This window comes from Geotrypetes seraphini, chromosome 10, assembly GCF_902459505.1.
Source record: "Geotrypetes seraphini chromosome 10, aGeoSer1.1, whole genome shotgun sequence".
Classification (NCBI taxonomy): domain Eukaryota; kingdom Metazoa; phylum Chordata; class Amphibia; order Gymnophiona; family Dermophiidae; genus Geotrypetes; species Geotrypetes seraphini.
This window is the reverse complement of record NC_047093.1, coordinates 52618185-52637056: the sequence shown is the minus strand read 5'-3', so window position 1 is coordinate 52637056 and position 18872 is coordinate 52618185. Positions and strand designations below refer to the sequence as shown.

At 48.3% G+C, this 18872-nt stretch overlaps 1 protein-coding gene across 9 annotated transcripts in view; it reads right to left on the bottom strand.

Moving 5' to 3' along the window:
• Positions 1 to 18872, bottom strand: part of FUBP3 (far upstream element binding protein 3) — a 137730-nt gene that overhangs the window by 86009 nt on the left and 32849 nt on the right. For 4 of the 9 annotated variants that reach the window (XM_033961007.1, XM_033961002.1, XM_033961006.1 and 1 more), the window contains exon 3: positions 4785 to 4811. The exons of the other annotated variants lie outside the window; for them this stretch is intronic. In XM_033961007.1, the coding sequence (XP_033816898.1) occupies positions 4785 to 4811 (27 nt within the window). The remainder of the gene's footprint in view (positions 1 to 4784; positions 4812 to 18872) is intronic. 9 annotated transcript variants of the gene reach the window in all.

The following is an 18872-nucleotide window of genomic DNA, read 5'->3' as shown; positions in this document are numbered from 1 at the left end:
ATCCATGCTGGGTTTCTAGTTCGATTTTTTTTGCACCCTTTCCTAAACCTTGGGACGCACAGGTCTTGTGCCTCGAGCACTGTGCTTTTAAGCAGTGTCCAGGCTTCCTTTACGGTCTTCACCTTCCCTGAGCTGTTGCTGAGCTTTTTTCCCACCATTTTCCTCATGTCCTTGTAGTTTCCTTTTCTGAAGTTGAGTGCTGTCGTTGTGGTTCTTTTCACCTTTGATGTTCCCATGTTTAATTTGTACTGGATCATGTTATGATCGCTATTCCCTAATGGTGCTAGTACCACCACTTCCTTTGCGGGTCCCTCTAGCCCGTTGAGGATTAGGTCTAGAGTGGCATCCCCTCGCGTTGGTTCTGTGACCAGCTGCTCCATGAAACAGTCCCTTATCGCCTCTAGGAATTTAGTTTCTCTCATGCAATTTGAGTGTCCAATGTCCCAGTCTATTCCCGGGTAGTTGAAATCCCCCATAACCACCACCCTTCCACTTTTGCACACCTGCCTCAATTCGGCCTCCAGGTCCAGGTCGTTTGCTTCTGGCTGTCCTGGTGGGTGATAGTACAGTCCCAATTTGATGTCAGCTCCTTCCCCTCCTGTCAGTTTAACCCATAGCGACTCCAGACTGTCTGCCCTTATTGTTGTTTCTGTTCTGGATGAAGGAATGGAGTCCTTTATATATAGTGCTATTCCTCCCCCCTTTTTGTGTGCCCTGTCCCTCCTGTAGAGTTTGTACCCTGGTAGGGCCACATCCCATTTGTTGTCCTCCGACCACCATGTCTCTGTGATTCCTATTATGTCTATGTCCTTATTTCCGGCTATAACTTCTAGCTCCCCCATTTTAGTCCTTAGGCTCCTAGCATTTGTATATAGGCAATTTAAGTCCCAGTTTGTTACCTTTTCTTTTGGATCTTCTCTTGATTTGTTGCTCCTGCTGGCCTCCTCACGTGCTGCCTCCTGTGGTGTGTCTATCCCGTCCTCTGCCCGCTTCTTTGTTCTTTGATAGCCCTCTGGTTCCGGCTGTTTCCTCCTTGTCTTGCTCTTTAGCTCTAATTGCTCCTCGGGTCCCTGTGCTGCATCTTTGGGTTTTTGTCCATAAAGTGTCCATTTTGTCTCTAGTCCACTATTGTCAGTTCCTGTCTCAGTATCCTTGCTCGATACTATGGTCCGATGTGTCGAGGTCAGATCGACTGTCGGCTTTCCCCTTGTTATCAGTTTAAAGTCATGTCTATGCAGGTCTGGAAGTTTCGTACCAGCATCCTCGTCCCAGCCGTGCTCAAATGCAGTCCGTCTCTCCTGTAGAGCTTGTTTTTCCCCAGGAAGGTTGACCAGTTCCGTACAAAGAGGAAACCCTCCTCTTCACACCATCGCCTCAGCCATCCATTTGTTGCTTGCAGCTCGGTCTGCCTCCTCGCGTCTGCCCTTGGTACTGGCAGGATCTCTGGAAAGGCTATCTTCCCTGTCCTCAGCTTCAGCTTCCTCCCCAGGATCTTAAACTGCTCGGTCAGTGTAGTCATGTTGAAATTTCTTCTGCTGACATCATTGGTTCCGACGTGGATTATCACTGCTGTTTCCTCTGTCTCAGCTCCCTCCATGATTCTCTCGATTCTGTCGGAGATGTCCTTTGTCCTTGCCCCTGGGAGACATGTCACTAGGCGATCCGTTCTGCCTCCTGTTATGTGACTGTCCACCTCTCTCAGGATTGAGTCTCCCACCACAATAGCAGATTTTCCTCTCCTCAGCTTCCTCCTGGGTCTCAGGTCTGTGTCGATGATTGGGTCCTCCAATCCTTCCTTCTCCTGGTTGGTTCCTCTCCCTCGGCTCCTGGTGGGTCCTGGTGGCTCCTGGCGAGTCCTGTCCTCCATCCGTTTGTTCCCTTCTGAAGAGCGGGTGATCCTGTGTCTCTACCATCCTGCAGGCCTCTTCGATGAATCTTTCGAGCTCTCTGACCTGTTCGTTGATGTGGTGTCCTCAGTTGGTTCAAATTCCCTTGGTTCCTCTATGGAGCGGAGTCCCTCTAGCTCCTGTACTTTGATCTGCAGTCTCCCAACCTCCTTCTTTAGGCTAGCCAGTTCCTGACATCGACTGCATATGTAGGCCTGACCAAACCTCCCTTTTTGGACACTACAAAGCAAATGGAATATCTGCCCTGGCCCCTTTGCTCTGGAGGGACTGGAATAACCGCCCCTAGGTCTAGAAGAATCTGAAGGGTGACTCACACCGATTCTCTCTTGTCTGCCCCTGAACATGGGGATACCAAGAAAGAAAATTCTAATTTGTAACAGTCTCAAATAATGTCCAATACCCATTGATCAGACGTGATCCTCGCCCACTCCGCCAAAAAGGAGGACAGCCGACCCCCTATGGGAATGGCGGAGAGGGCCGAGTCCCCGTCATTGAGAAGTACTCAAGGCTGGGGTACGGGCTGGTTGAGCGGTTGGGGGTTTCACAGGACGAAAGGAATTCTTTTGTGGAAACCTCAGCTTAGAATTAAGAGGACCCGTAAGATGCCAGAAAGAACGGTTTCCCAGGTCTGTATCTTCTAACATCCCTGAAGCGGGGCTTGGGATTCATAGGCTTCAAAGGCCCCTTAGGCCTATCTTCTGGTAATCTCTGCGTCTTGGAATCCACATCCGCAGCCCAATGACGTAGCCACAAGGATCTGCGAGAAACAACCGAAAGAGACATTTGTTTCGCAGAAGCACGAATAATATCATACAAAGCATCTGCTAAATAAGCTAAATCGGATTCCATATCCGGAAAGTCAGAGGGAACAGTCAGCCCTGACTCCAACATGGCATCCGGCGAGTCCCATTGGGCGGAAATAAGTTCCATCATAGCTTCGTGGACCGGAAACGTTTTAGACGGTTTCTTCGTGCCCGCCATAAGAGGGTTAGCCAATCCAGCTCGGCCTGCGGATCCGCTAGAGATATATTCAAACCCTACAATGCCTTAGAAAAAAAGTGTGAGAATTCCTCCTTATGGAAAAGACGGAGCACTGTGGGATCATCTACCTCCCTACCTAGTGCCTCCTCAAACTCAAAATCTGCAGTATCCCTATCAGCCAGAGATTCAGGAGGAGGCAGGGATAAAGTGTAATCCAAAGGATCATCCCCTCCATCCATAGGGGCCACTCTGCGACGTTTTGCGGCTAGCAAACCCTGCTGCGATGGAGCAACAGGGAGTTGAGGCAAAACAGTTAAATTACCTGCCCCCTGAAGTGCAGGCTGGGCGCTCTGCAACAGGAAGGCTTGATGCAAAAGCATCACAAATTCGGGGGGAAATGGCAAATGCTGAGTCGGAGCAGTCACAGCAGACAATGCCCTTGCCGCATCAGCCAGCTGGAACCCTGCTGCAAGAGCCTGATTCCGACCCGCAGAAGTGTCTGACCGCTGCCCATCTGTCACAGCAGACTCCTGCTCCGCCGCTAAATCCGACCCCCTCGCTGATGCGCGAAACCACCGAAGGAAGAGAAAGTTTCCCCTTCTGCAACTGCCCCCTTAGAACTGCCGAGGAGGCCGCATCGGCCGACAGTGTCGGGGAAAACAAACTCGCATCTTTTGGGCGGGAAAGTGCCAACTGAACCTGCGCCATATTTATCTTCTCCCCCGCCGCGTCCGCGCACCTTGTAGAGCACAAACCCGATGACCTTCTCCGCTTCCCACAGCGGGAATACCATCTAACCGTTTCTACTGCCATAATGCACCAACAAAATGAAAAATAAAACGGCTCACCCGCCGCACACCAGAACCTTCGGCCAACGAGCACCAAAAACCAAAAAACAGCACCAAGGAACAAGAGGCTTACCCCGACAAAACTGCTGCACACAGGAAGTTTTGCAGAGAGTAGTAGTTGTAGCCTGCATACAAAGTAAAACAAAGCCACAGTAAATTGAAAGCTCCCTTTTTTTTTTTTGTAAGGGAAAGAAGAAATACAGGGAGCGAATCCCCCTCACTGGCTCTGAGGGGAGGGTGAGGCAGGGAACTGGGGGGGCCCAGATGTAACCTCTAAAGATGGCACCGTTCAGCCGAACACCCCTTTCTCACTGAAGAGGATTCTCAACAGGAGATCAGACAACCATAATCAGCCAGAATTCAGGAGCTATTAGGATAGAAACCATGACCTGCTGGGAGATAGAGCATACTGAAGTTGAAGGAGAGGTTCCATCCAAGACGACCACCTGTTAATCAGTTCTCTATCTCCACCTTCTGGTCAATGTGTGCTATCCCACTAGTCTCTGGATTCATCTGCTGCCGTAGATAAGGAAGGAGGCCTTCATGGTTCAAATGAACAGTGGGGCCTAGGAAGACATGACTAGATGTATAACTGCTTACCTTCTCCTCTTGTTGCTGTAATCTCTATGAAGGGAGAAAGGACAGAAGAAATCCCCTGTCACTGGAGAACGGTGCAGGATTCTGCAGTATGCAGTTGCGTAGAATTCCCCCAGTAATCATTAAAAGGTTAGGTATTTGATTGCTAAACAGAACTTAGTTTAATATGCTTTCCTTCCCACCCGGGCACATCTCTTAATTTGTCAATTATCTCTATTAAAAAGCAAAGAAGGAAATTTGTCACCACAGGGTAGTTTCATCAGCATGTGATCATCCTAAACAACAATTATTTGAAGTTCAGTTAGAAGCAAACAAAAGCATAAAATGCTAGATTCTTTAAACAAGCTAATAAAATGTTTGCTTTTTTATAAAATTTAAACAGATTTTATCAATAAACCTACAAATTCTCTTCTGTCCCAAGCTTTAAGACACCAAAGTAATGTTCACTTACCTACAGAAACTTCTTCTTCTCTCAAAGCTACAACAGAAAAGAAGTGTTTCTGACTAAATCCTAATAAAGGGTTCTAAGAAAATGCAACATGCAGATGCCACCTACTCTCCCAGTTGCCAACTGAAAAAAAATACATGCTTCTCAAACATACTTGTACAATGGAACTGGGCCATGCACTCTCCGTACTCCATATACACTGGTGTGAGTGAAACCTATTATGCACAACCATGAACAGCTTAGCTCTCACATTCAGGACAACTTTTGGTTGTGCATACAAAGAACATATTCATTTACCTACTGCTACAAAGATATGGCTCAAATCTGATATTCATAGGGATGGATCCTAGAAAGAACCTCAGGATTAGCATCATGAGCTATTATTGAATCTGCCCACAATGTTAGTCTGTGCGAAAACCTTTTCAACATAAGACAAACTAGTTGTTACAACAATAGATCCTGAGATATTACTGCAATTCCCCCTCCCCATCCAGAAAAGCTATTGCTTTTCGACATCTCCATCCATTCACTGCCATTAGCATGTCTTGATTTATTTTCAAGATTTGATAAGCCCACCTCACCAAAACACCGCAAGTTATAATAAAGACAAACTGATAAATCACAAAACATTAAGAGGTTTACATGAAATAGAACCCTTACAAAAATTAAATTCCCCTATATAAATTCCCCTATATATAATCTCAATATCTCCCTAAAACTCCCCCAACTATTGTCTCTGTATTTTAAATTTTATATGATTGTTGCTAAGTATTTTACTGTTATTGTATTGCATGTAAAATGAAAAGGTTTTTGTCTCCCTTCTGACTTATCCTATTATTTTTCATACTACTTATATTATATTACATTACATTAGTGATTTTTATTCCGCTTGTACCTTGCGGTTCAAAGCGGATTACATAAGAAGAGAACTGGACATTTCCAGGAGGGTACATGACATTGGAGAATATAGGTTGAGGGTATAGACTTAATAACAGAATGACATAATAACATTGGAAGATATCACACTAAATGGTTTTTCATCTTTAAACAAAATAAAATATTAGATAAAGGGAACTTGAGTAAACATACAAGTTTTTACATCATTTAAGGAACAAAATTATGCATCAACCATATGAAAAAGTAACTGCCTCTTAATTAATCAACCAATTTACCAAATTTAATTGATAGATTGAACTGATTTAATATGAGGCTTGTTTGTAGCCAGCCCTGTTGAATCTGAACTTCATTATATACTGAACCTTATCATGACAGTGAAGTAGTCGCCACAAGGTTTCTACAAAAAGGTTATGCCACAATCAAAGAAAATTCCAGAGTAGATGACAAGAAAGGTTGTTGAAATATATCAGTCTGGAAAGGTTTACAAAGCCATTTCTAAATCTCTGGGCCTCTACTGAATCAAAGTGAGAAGCATTATTTCCAATGGAGAAGATGACTTAGAACAGTTCTGAATCTTCCCATGCATTGAAAGCAGTGCATGCACGTAGATCTCATGCATATTCATTGGGGAAATCCCGAAAATCCGACTGGATTGCGGCCCTCAAGGAGGGACTTTGGCAACCCCTGCTCTAACCGGTGGGGAGACTAACTTCAGGTGTGCGCTTCTCTTATGTCTACTGGTTGAGAAGGTGAAGAGGTCAGTTATATATTTAGGGGCTAAACCAGATAGTACCTTAAAATAAAAACATCCCAGCTTGAACTTCGCACATGCCTCCATTGGCAACCAGTGCAGGAGTCGGTAGGAAGGGGTTATGTGATTGGACTTTTTCAACCCAAAGATCAACCTGACCGCTGCATTCTGCACCAGTTGTAGTCTCTGCATGTTCTTCTGGGAGATAGCCAGATGGGCGATATTACAGTAATCGAGATGGCTTAGTATTAGGGATTTTACCAGAATTCTGAATGATGATGCGTCAAAGTATGCTCTAATGGACCTAAGCTTCCAGAGAGTAAAAAAAACCCTTTCTGACTAGGAAGTTCACTGAATGCTACATAGAAAATTCATCCTAAAAGAATACCTCGGTCACACCACAGAACACAAATGCCAAATACATAACAGCTGACCAAAAAAGCAATGTTACTTACCGTAACAGTTGTTATCCAGGGACAGCAGGCAGCTATTCTCACTAGTGGGTGATGTCATCCGACAGAGCCCCGATATGGACATCTTGCAAGCATGTCTTGCTTGAAGAAACTCAGAAGTTTCGAGATGCCCGCACCGCGCATGCGCCAGTGCCTTCCCGCCCGATGCTCCGGGCGTGTCTCCTCAGTTCAGGTAGCTAGCAGAGAAGCCAACCCAGGGGAGGTGGGTGGGACGTGAGAATAGCTGCCTGCTGTCTCTGGATAACAACTGTTACGGTAAGTAACATTGCTTTATCCCAGGACAAGCAGGCAGGTATTCTCACTAGTGGGTGACCTCCAAGCTAACCTCAATGGGATGGTGGGAGAGTTGGCAACTTAGGAGAATAAATTTTGTAACACTGTTTGGCCAAACTGTCCATCCCATCTGGAGAAAGTATCCAGACAATAATGAGAGGTGAATGTATGAACCGAGGACCAAGTGGCAGCCTTACAAATCTCCTCAATCGGTGTCGATCTGAGGAAGGCTACAGAGGCTGCCATAGCTCTGACCTTATGGGCTGTGACCTTACAGGAAAGGGGTAATCCAGCCTGGGCATAGCAGAAAGAGATACAAGCCGCCATCCAGTTGGAGATGGTGCGCTTCGATACAGGTCATCCCAACTTGTTTGGATCAAAGGAGACGAAAAGTTGAGGAGCAATTCTGTGTGGTTTGGTGCGATCCAAGTAGAAAGCCAAAGCACGTTTACAGTCCAGAGTGTGCAGAGCTGATTCTCCAGGATGAGAATGAGGCTTTGGAAAAAACACTGGAAGCACGATGGATTGGTTGAGATGAAATTCAGAGACCACCTTAGGTAGGAATTTCGGATGAGTGCAGAGGACCACCTTGTCATGATGGAAAACTGTGAAAGGTGGGTCCGCCACCAAGGCCTGAAGCTCACTGACCCTGCGAGCAGATGTGAGGGCCACCAGAAAAACCACTTTCCAAGTGAGAAACTTTAGTGGAGCCTTGCTCAGAGGCTCAAAAGGAGGTTTCATAAGCTGAGAAAGGACAACATTTAGATCCCAAACCACTGGAGGCAGTTTGAGAGGAGGATTGACATGAAAAAGTCCTTTCATAAATCTGGAAACCACAGGATGAGAAGAGAGAGGTTTCCCTTGTAGAGGCTGATGGAAAGCCGCAATAGCACTCAGGTGGACTCGTATAGATGTCGACTTGAGACCGGACTGAGACAGGTGTAGAAGATAATCCAACACAGAGGATAGGGAGGCTCGCTGAGGCTCCTTAGAATTGGAAATACACCATGAAGAAAATCTAGTCCATTTCTGGGAGTAGTATTGACGAGTAGCAGGCTTCCTGGAAGCCTCCAAGACATCCCTCACCGCCTGGGAAAACTGGTGGGGAGTTATGTTGAGAGGAACCAAGCTGTCAGGTGGAGAGACTGCAGGTTGGGATGAAGTAGAGATCCCTGATGCTGAGTAAGCAGTGAAGGAAACACTGGAAGAAGGAATGGCTCCCTGCTGCTGAGTTGAAGTAGAAGGGAGAACAAAGGTTGCCTGGGCCACCGAGGAGCTATTAGAATCATGGTGGCTTGGTCTGATTTCAACTTGACCAGAGTCTTCTGAATGAGAGGAAATGGAGGAAACGCATACAGAAATCGATTCCCCCAATCCAGCAGAAAGGCATCTGCCTCGAGTCGATGAGGAGTGTAGATCCTGGAGCAAAACTGAGGCAGCTTGAAGTTGTGGGGAGCCGCAAAGAGGTCTATTTGAGGCGTCCCCCAATGTGCAAATATCTGATGAAGGGGGTTGGAATGGAGCGTCCATTCGTGAGGCTGGAGGAGACGACTCAAGTTGTCTGCCAAGACATTGTCCTTCCCCTGAATGTAGACAGCCTTGAGGTAGGCATTGTGGTGAACTTCCCAATCCCAGACTCTGAGAGCTTCCTGGTAGAGGGAGACCGATCCCGTGCCCCCCTGCTTGTTCACATAATACATGGCGACCTGGTTGTCTGTACGGATGAGGACCACCATGTCGTGAAGCAGATGTTGAAAAGCTTGAAGAGCATAGAAGATGGCTCTGAGCTCCAGAAGATTGATCTGATGGAGGCGGTCCGCACTGGTCCAGAATCCCTGAATGCGAAGCCCATCCAGATGAGCCCCCCAGGCATAGGTCGAGGAATCGGTTGTGAGAACCTTCTGATGAGGAGGAGTGTGAAACAGCAAACCCCTGGATAGATTCGAAGAGGTCATCCACCAAAGTAGAGACTGCCGAAGAGCAGGAGTGACTATGATGTGTCGAGTCAAAGGGTCTGACACTTGAGTCCATTGAGAAGCCAGGGTCCACTGAGGAATTCTGAGATGGAGCCTGGCAAAGGGTGTCACATGAACTGTAGAGGCCATGTGGCCCAGGAGGACCATCATGTGTCTCGCTGAGATGGACTGGCGAGAAGACACAGACTGGCAGAGACGAAGAAGAGCATCCATGCGCTGAGGAGGAAGGAATGCCCGAAGCTGAATGGTGTCCAGTACCGCCCCGATGAAGGGAAGGGACTGGGTAGGCTGCAGATGAGATTTGGGAAAATTGATCTCGAAGCCCAGGCTCTGCAGGAAGCAGATCGTTGTCAAGGTCGCCGAAATGACCTTTGGAGCTGACGGGGCCTTGATGAGCCAGTCGTCGAGGTATGGAAATACCTGAAGACCCCTGTTCCGGAGTGCAGCGGCCACCACCACCAGACACTTCGCGAAGACTCTGGGAGACGAGGACAGACCGAATGGAAGCACCCGATACTGCAGATGTAGATGTCCCACCCGAAATCTGAGGAACTTGCGGGAGGCCGGATGAATGGGAATGTGAGTGTAGGCCTCCTTGAGATCCAGAGAGCATAACCAGTCGTTCTGCTCGAGGAGAGGGTAGAGAGAAGCAAGTGTCAGCATGCGAAACCTCTCTCGGACTAGGAATTTGTTGAGGGCCCTGAGGTCCAAAATGGGTCGCAGGTCGCCCGTCTTCTTCGGAACAAGGAAGTACCGGGAGTAAAACCCCTGGTTCAGTTGGTCCGTCGGGACCGGCTCCACGGCACGAAGCCGGAGCAAAGCCTGAGCTTCCTGGAGAAGAAGGGCGGTCTGAGTCAAGTTGGAAGGATACTCTCTTGGAGGGTGGTCCGGAGGGACCCGATGGAAATGAAGAGAGTATCCGTCCTTGATGATAGTAAGGACCCAGAGGTCGGTTGTTATGGCCTCCCAGCGATGATAAAAATGATGGAGGCGCCCTCCGATGGGAAAAACAGGGGGAGGCAGAACGAGGTTGGTTATGCCCTCGACGAGACAGTCAAAAAGGCTGAGTGGTCTTAGGGACAGCGGGCGACTGAGACTTAGGCTGACCCTTCTGGGGAGGCTGACGCTTCGCCGGTTGCCTCGCAGGAGGAGTTTGCCTCGGCTGATAACGCCTCTGATAAATCAACGGCGGACGAGAAGGTCAAGACTGCTGAGGCTTAGGCTTCGGCCGAAGGATAGATTGGAAGGACTTTTCGTGGTCAGACAACTTCTTCGTGACAGTCTCGATGGATTCGTCAAAAAGATCCGCCCCAGCACACGGGACGTTCGCCAGGCGGTCCTGAAGATTCGGGTCCATATCAATGGTCCGCAACCAGGCCAACCGGCGCATCGCCACCGAGCAGGCCGCCGCTCGGGCGGAGAGCTCAAACGCATCATAGGCAGATTGCATTAACTGAAGCCGAAGTTGGGACAGCGAAGCAACCACTTCCTCAAACTCAAACCTAGCCTGGGATTCGATGTATGGTGTGAACTTCCGAAGCACAGGTAGAAAAAATTCCAAGTAGGCTGCAAAGTGGAAATTGTAATTCAGGACTCGAGACGCCATCATCGAATTCTGATAGATGCGTCGACCAAACTTATCCATGGTTCTGCCCTCGCGGCCCGGAGGCACTGAAGCATAGACCTGGCCAGGATGAGACCGCTTGAGCGAGGATTCGACCAGGAGGGACTGGTGAGAAAGCTGAGGACCCTCGAAGCCTTTATGATGCACCGTGCGGTACCGCGCATCCAATTTGCCAGGGACCGCAGGGATAGAGTAAGGAGACTCGAAGCATCGCATGAAGGTCTGGTCGAGGAGCTTGTGCAGGGGAAGCCGCAAGGACTCTGCCGGAGGACGAGGCAAGTGCATGGTATCGAGGTACTCTTTGGAATATTGAGACCCAGCATCGAGAGTAATGTCCATGTCATCCGCCATCTGCCTGAGGAACGATGAAAAGGACAGTTGGTCTGCCGTCGTCGGTCTTCAAGACGGACTAGAAGAAGAAGAAGCTTCAGGCTCCAGAGAGGCCTGCGAGCAACAGGACGAGTAGAAAACCTCGGGGTCCTCGAACTCCGGGCCCGGAGGAGGAGACCCAGTCGAAGCAGCATACCCCAACCGAGGCAATTTCTTCTGAGGCGAGATGGTCGAGTATCGAGAGGAATGCTTCGAAGAATGTCTGGATCGATGCCCCTCCCGATGCCTGGAAGGGGATCGAGCCCGTCTGTGAGAAACTGGGTCAGACGCCTCCAAGGTGCAGATTGGACTTGATGCCGTCGATCGCAGAGGCGGTAGAGTCGGAGGCTCCCCCGACGACGCCCAGGTTTGATAGGGAGTTCGGAAGAACTCGTCCTGCTTCCTGCTATGCCCAGGACTGGGTGGCCCCGAAGGTGGACGCCACACTGAGTCATGGGGCGGAGTAATCGGTTCCAAGGGAGGCAGGTCACTAAACGAGGCTTTCCTCGAGGGGATGGGCTCCAAAGGAGGCATATCACTAAGGGAGGCCCTCCTCGAGGAAATCGGTTCCAAAGGAGGTACAGCGCTAACAGAGGACCTCCTCGAGGAGCCGGACACCGCTCGCCGCTCCTCCTCGCCGAGTAACGAGGTAGTGCGGCGAGGAGGAGGAGGAGGAGGGGGTGGACCGCCCCTCGAAGCCGAAGCTGGAAGGTCACCCTGGATGGTGGCAATCAGCCGAGGCCCCATGGTCTGCATGAGCTCCACGAACTGAGCCTCCAGGATGGACCGCAACGAAGCCGATATGGAGGGATCCGTACCAAAAGGGGGCCCTTCCGCACGGTCTCCGCGCTCTTTGGGTGCTACGTGCTTCTGCTTGCCAGTCTTCGGCACCTTGAGCACCACCGGAGGAACTGTCGGGGTCGATACCTGCTCCGAGGAGACGGATGAAGGCTCCGGCGCCGAAGCCGGGGCCGAAACCGGTGTGAACGACGCCGGTTTCAGGAGGCCCGAAGCAGCCGGGGAGGCAGAGGGCTTCGCAGAAGGAGTCGAAGCACCTGTCGATGTCGATGTCGAAGCTGCAGGATCCGATGAAGCTTCCATCTTGAACATGGACTCCCACAGCAGACAGCGATGCTTAAACGCTCTCGCCGTCAGAGTGGAGCAAGGCCGGCACGATTTCGGGAAGTGATCCGGTCCCAGACACTGTAAGCAGCGTCGATGAGGGTCCGTGAGCGAAATCACGCGCTGGCACTTGCTACACTTTTTAAAACCGGTGATCGGCTGGGACATAGGCCGGAAAAGCTCCGCCGCAAGGTCGAAGGCGCGGGGCCCCAGTCACGCGGCCGACCTGGTATCGGAAGGAAAAATTTTTTTTTTGAAAAAGAAATCAAAGAAAGAAATAAAAGCACAGGAGAGCCAAAAGAACTCAACCCGCGGCAGAAAAGAAGGCAAAAAAAGAGATTCAATGGGCGCAAATTGAAGATAGACTTCTCAGCTCCGTGGAAGAAAAAGAACTGAGGAGACACGCCCGGAGCATCGGGCGGAAGGCACTGGCGCATGCGCGGTGATCTCAAAACTTCTGAGTTTCTTCAAGCAAGACATGCTTGCAAGATGTCCGTATCGGGGCTCTGTCGGATGACATCACCCACTAGTGAGAATACCTGCCTGCTTGTCCTGGGATAATGATAAATATAAACCAAAATCCCAAGAAGCTATACTTTCCATGTAGTATAACCCAAGAACTAGAAAGATCCATTTCCTCCTATACTGTGCAAAATATAAAGATCACACATGCCAGGGATGGTGTTAAGCCAAGGAATGCAATTAGGGCAACTGCCCCCTGGCTAAAGAAAGCCGGAGCCTGCTGGAAGCTGAAGATGGCATGGGCTAGTAGTGGGCTTTGGAGTACCTTCCCAAATTTCTGGTCCTGGGCCCTACCCATGTCTAATACCAGCACTGGCAGGATAAACATTTCAGTTCTCATATATTCTAATCACAAAATAGAAAATAAAATTATTTTTCTACCTTTTATTGTCTGGTCAGAGAGAGAGAGAGAGAGAGACTACTTGTTGCTGGAAGGGAGTACTCTGCCACGGACTTCCATTTAAGGCAGGATGGTCAAGGAAGCTCCCATAATTTTCTGCTATGAGACCAACCCAATTGCAGGGCACATTATGGTCAAACTGAAATACAAACTTTTGCTGAACAGTGGGATTAGAGCACTCTGTTGGGTAGCAGATGGACCATGCTGGACAAAGCTAAGTGACTCCCGCATTCACAGTTTTATTAATTACCTAATGGCTAATACAGAGGACTGAATTTTGAAAAAGTTAAATTTATTTTAGCTTCACTAACTTTCCAGCAAAAAAGTCTTTTTGGATTGATGCGATTGGCAAATAGTAACAGTGCATGTCAATTTAGAGCCTGAGACCAATATGACTTTCAAGACTCATATACCATTCTACAAGAAAGATTAGCAAGGCAAGAACCTAATCTTCCCTTCTAATGCAAAATTCATAGGCGTCTTGAACCAGTAGGATGTACCATAGCAGCACCCTGAGTCTAGGGCAGGGCAGAAGAGTCTGCTGTTAGCACCGTGGACCCAAAAGCAGCATGCAGCTACATCCACCCTGTAAAATTTCAACAAATCTGGCTAAAGAAACTCTCTCCACTCGAAAAGGCCTGCCAACTATACTTTGAGGGAACCAACCCCCTGGCCCTCTAGGGTTGCTTGTAAGTAGTGCCCAAACCATAGAAGCAAGCTTAACTAGGATCTCCAAAATCTGGCATCTTAGCTTCAATTTGTGTGGCTCTGGAAGGAAGATACAGCCTTCCACGGTGTCAAAGTGGATCATCACATAGTCTAGGATTCAGGTGGCTCTTTCAAAAATTGATAATCCACCCCAGGTCTTGCACCATTGCTTTCTCACCATTGGACTGAGCTCGGATCAGCTAATTGTCCAAGTATGGATGCATCTGAATTCCTGCTTTGTGCAGATGCACTACTGCAATGACCATCACCTTGGTAAAGGTGCGAGGTGCCATTGCCAGAGCAAATGGTAGTACTGAGACCTGGAAATGTCTCTCTAGTCATGGAACCTCACGAACTTCCTATGAGCCAGAAATATGGGAATATACAAGTAAGCCTCTGTCAAATCCAGCGAGGCTAGGAATTCCCCTGGTGCCACCGGTCTATGACTGAATGCACTGTCTCCATCCAGAATTGGGACACTGAGTACTGCATTGACCGACTTCAGATTCAGGATCCAGTCATCTGAGTCTTTCTTGGGTATGATAAAATATACAGAGTACCTGCCCAAGCCCAATTCTTTGAGTGGTATGGGTCATCTATGAGCCGTCCTACAGTTGCTTGGACTTTGATCGCTTTCTCCAGCCATCCGGCCAGAGAATCCACAAATAGGTCCAGCAGAGGAAGAAAGCATTCGAGCCTGTAGCCCTCTGAAATGATGTCCAGTATCCAGTGATCCAAGAAAATCCTTGCCCAGGTCTCCCAGTAAGCTAACAACTGTCCTCCTATCTGCAGCATATTGGTGACTGGCCTGGAGTCATTGGGACTTCTTGGAGACTGCTGGGATCAACAACTTAAAGGCTAAGCTCGCCTGGAGCCTCCAAACATCTGTCGAGGGCCATAATACAATCTCTGAACAGAGGACCCCACTGAAGGCTGACAAAACCATTAAGGATTATGAAAATTACCTCGAACTGTTCTCCCAGGGACATGAGGTGTACTGTCTTGTAAGGACTTAGAGCAACGATCTACCACACTGGCTATAAGATCATTTAGCTCCTTGCCAAAGAGCATTATGTCTTTGAAAGGTAGCCTGCCCAATGTAGCCTTGGAAGCAGAATCTCCCACCCATTGCCTAATCCAGAGCATTCTACGGGCAGAGATGGAATAAGCAGATACCTTGCTCATGACCCTGAATACGTCATATAGAGCATCTGCACATAATCCACCCTCAAAGTTAGTAACTGAGGGTAAGTGGCCTCCTGCCCTTCTGGAGCCTGATGCAACACAGTATTGCAGGTGCACTCAACAAAGGAAGCCACTGCCGCCGCTTTCAACCCTAAAGCCGAAGCCTCAGTCTTTTGAGGACCAAATCCATTCTGTGGTCTTATGCATCCTTCAAAATCACTCCATCTTCACTATGCAGAGAAGTTCACTTGGTAACTTATGCTACCAGTGAATCACCTTAGGTGGGACAAACAACTGCTGAAAATCCAGAGCCAGCGGATACAACTGTGTCATAGTACTGGCAAATTGCAAGGGACCTTCAGGGGCTTTCATAAGAACATAAGAACATAAGAACATAAGCAGTGCCTCCGCCGGGTCAGACCATAGGTCCATCCTGCCCAGCAGTCCGCTCCCGCGGCGGCCCAAACAGGTCACGACCTGTCTAAATCACCAGAAGGGGCCCCTATGCCACCTCAGTTTCCTAATTGAGTCCTATCTTCCCATCAAAGTCCTAGCCCTCCGGTCTTGCACCTGCACGACCTGGTTGGGTTTCTACATTTATTTTCTGGTTAGCTTTCTCAGTATCCCATGATCCCTTTATCCCTCAGGAATCCATCCAGTCTCTGTTTGAATCCCTGTACCGTACTCTGCCTGATCACTTCCTCCGGTAGCGCATTCCAAGTGTCCACGACCCTCTGGGTGAAAAAAAACTTCCTTGCATTCGTTCTGAACCTATCTCCCTTCAGTTTCTCCGAGTGCCCCTTCGTACCTGTTGTCCCCTTCAGCCTGAAGAATCTGTCCCTATCCACCCTCTCTATGCCCCTCATGATCTTGAAGGTCTCTATCATATCACCCCTGAGCCTCCTTTTTTCCAGAGAGAAGAGCCCCAGCCTATCCAACCTCTCAGCATATGAGTAGTGTTCCAGCCCTCTTACCAGTTTCGTTGCTCTCCTTTGGACTCTCTCAAGTACCTCCATGTCTTTCTTGAGGTACGGCGACCAATATTGAACGCAGTATTCCAGATGCGGACGCACCATCGCTCGATACAGTGGCATGATGACTTCCCGCGTCCTGGTAGTTATGCCCCTCTTTATGATGCCCAGCATCCTGTTGGCTTTTTTTGAGGCCGCTGCGCACTGTGCAGATGGCTTCAGTGATGCATCCACCAGCACACCCAAGTCTCTCTCAAGATTGCTTTCTCCCAACAATGCCCCCCCCCCAATTTGTAGTTGAACAACGGGTTCTTTTTCCCTATATGCATGACCTTGCATTTTTCCACGTTAAAGCGCATTTGCCATTTGTTTGCCCAGTCTTCCAGCTTGTCTAGGTCCCTTTGCAGGTCCCTTTGCAAAGGGACCTAGACAAGCTGGAAGACTGGGCAAACAAATGGCAAATGCGCTTTAACGTGGAAAAATGCAAGGTCATGCATATAGGGAAAAAGAACCCGTTGTTCAACTACAAATTGGGGGGGGCATTGTTGGGAGAAAGCAATCTTGAGAGAGACTTGGGTGTGCTGGTGGATGCATCACTGTTCCAATGCTCTGTTAGCATCACTGTAATGTCAGAATGAGAAGGAAAAAAAGGTGGTTTAAGGCTTAAAACTGCTCATGATAGAATGCTGAACAGCACAGGTCAGTGGGGATTCCAGCTTCAAAACCCACAATGATTCTGTGATGACCTCCAGCAAAGCCACTGATTTAAGAAGGCAGCACACTGTCAGGTTCTCTCCTTGGTCCAGGGCTGCCACAGACCCTAACTGCGAGCCCCAGTCTGAGACTCTGAATCCTCCAAAACTGAAGATTAATTTTGAGAGAGTTAAGGCATTGATTCTGTTTCCCAGGTTTCTCAGTCTTTCTCCGACTGGACCTCAGATTCCTGCAGGGAAACTTTCGGAAGTGGCACTGTGCTCTGAGGGGGCAACTGCCCCCTCCCGTCCAACAGCTGGTGAGACCCTAGACTGTGTAGAGAGACCCCAATAAGCCAAATAGGCTGCAAACATCAGACCAACAAAATCAGGAGTAAAGCCCTGAACAGTATGCCCTGAGGACATTTGTAGGGACTCTTGTCCTCCCTGGGAGCCCAGAGGTGTCTGTGCATCTGCTCTTCACCACAGGGCTCTGGAAGGGCTTTTTGACCCAACAAACGAGCCACCTGCAACTCCCCTGCTCTAGAGGGACCAAAGGGGGCTAAGCTCATTGCTCCTGCCCTCCCCCCATGTGCCTCATAGCACACGGACAGTCAGTTGGCCATCCAGCACAAACCTGGCATGAATCAGGGGTAAAACAGAGTCCATCTCAATTGATTTTAATCAAAATCGATGTGTTTTGGAGGCAGATTTGAGGCTTTTAAAATCAGGTTGAGAAATCCAAGATGGTTATGGCAGCAGTGTTTTGGCACCAAAGAATGGCCCGGGAGAGCTAAATAAAAACACACAAGAAACAAAAATCAAGAAAGCAGTCACTGGAGATAGAGGACCCAAATCCTAGCCCCAGAAACCTCCAAAAAGGCAATTAGAAGACCCTTCAAAGTCTCCTATAGACCACAATGGTCTGTACACAGTTATGGTGGTGCTGTGCCTGCTTCAGCTAAAACAGCACTTGGAATATGGAGCAGACTACTGCCTCAGACAAGCATGTAAAATAACTCCAAATGCTTGTTTCTTCGGGCTACCAGTCAGATTAAGGTATAGCCTGAGACCTCAGAGCCCCATAGCTCCTCACAAACCATCGTGTGGGGGGAAAGACACAGCTGGCACCCATTAGAGCCCTCAGGACCGACACAGGACCATAAAGGCTGCACTCAAGCTCCAGTAATAATCGGAAGCAAGTCTTGCTACTAGTGGAATAGTTCCTGAGCCTTCCAAAAGTGTTATAGCAGGCTGGCTAGGCAGATGCCCTGTAAAAGGGTTGTCCTCCTAGCTACAGACTTCTGACAGGAGAGTCTGTGTCTTCTCCTAGGTAGAGCTGCCCCAGTAAAACTGGGAACCCCTGTTGCACCAAGAAGCCTCAAATTCAAGATAAAAAACCCCAAAATAACAAATTGAAATCAGATCAGATCAGTCAGACACCTTCAACTTGCATGTAGAGGCAAAACTGAGGAGCTGCAGCACAGTCCAGAGATACGGGAGGTGGAGCTGAAAAAATTTACATGATGCCTTCTACACAACTCGTAATTAGAGGTGAATAACCCACTGGTTCAAGACTAGTATGCCTTTTGCACTAGAACTCAGATATGCTTGATCTGACAGAGGGAGAATCTGCTGCTGTTGCCACCACTAAACACAGTAAAACTTACTAAAACCACATGTGCAGATGATCTGGTTATTTCATATTGATTAATCACCTGGAATTTAAGACTATAGCACAGAATTATATGTAAATTACATTAGTGAACAAATAAACATTACTGCTGCTGGAGGTGTCAGACAGGTAAAACAGGAATTTGGTGTTCAGCCTGTGGGAGTGGGCAGAGTCCTAGGATGCACTTTAAAATAACATTTTAGAAAAGAATATACTATGATGGAGAATAAAGCAAAATACTGAATGCTTGTTCTAGTGATGTTCATGGGGGGTAGGTCCGGTTACATTTGTATTTTTATTTTGTTGATTTTATTGTGAAAAGTAATAAATCATTTACAGAACATCTTATCCACAGTCTTCTTTTGTTTTTCTCGTTGGACTCATTTTATTGTAGATTGCTGGGTCTTTCTTTTTGTCATGGGGGGTAGATATCATTGCTGTATTAGTCTATTT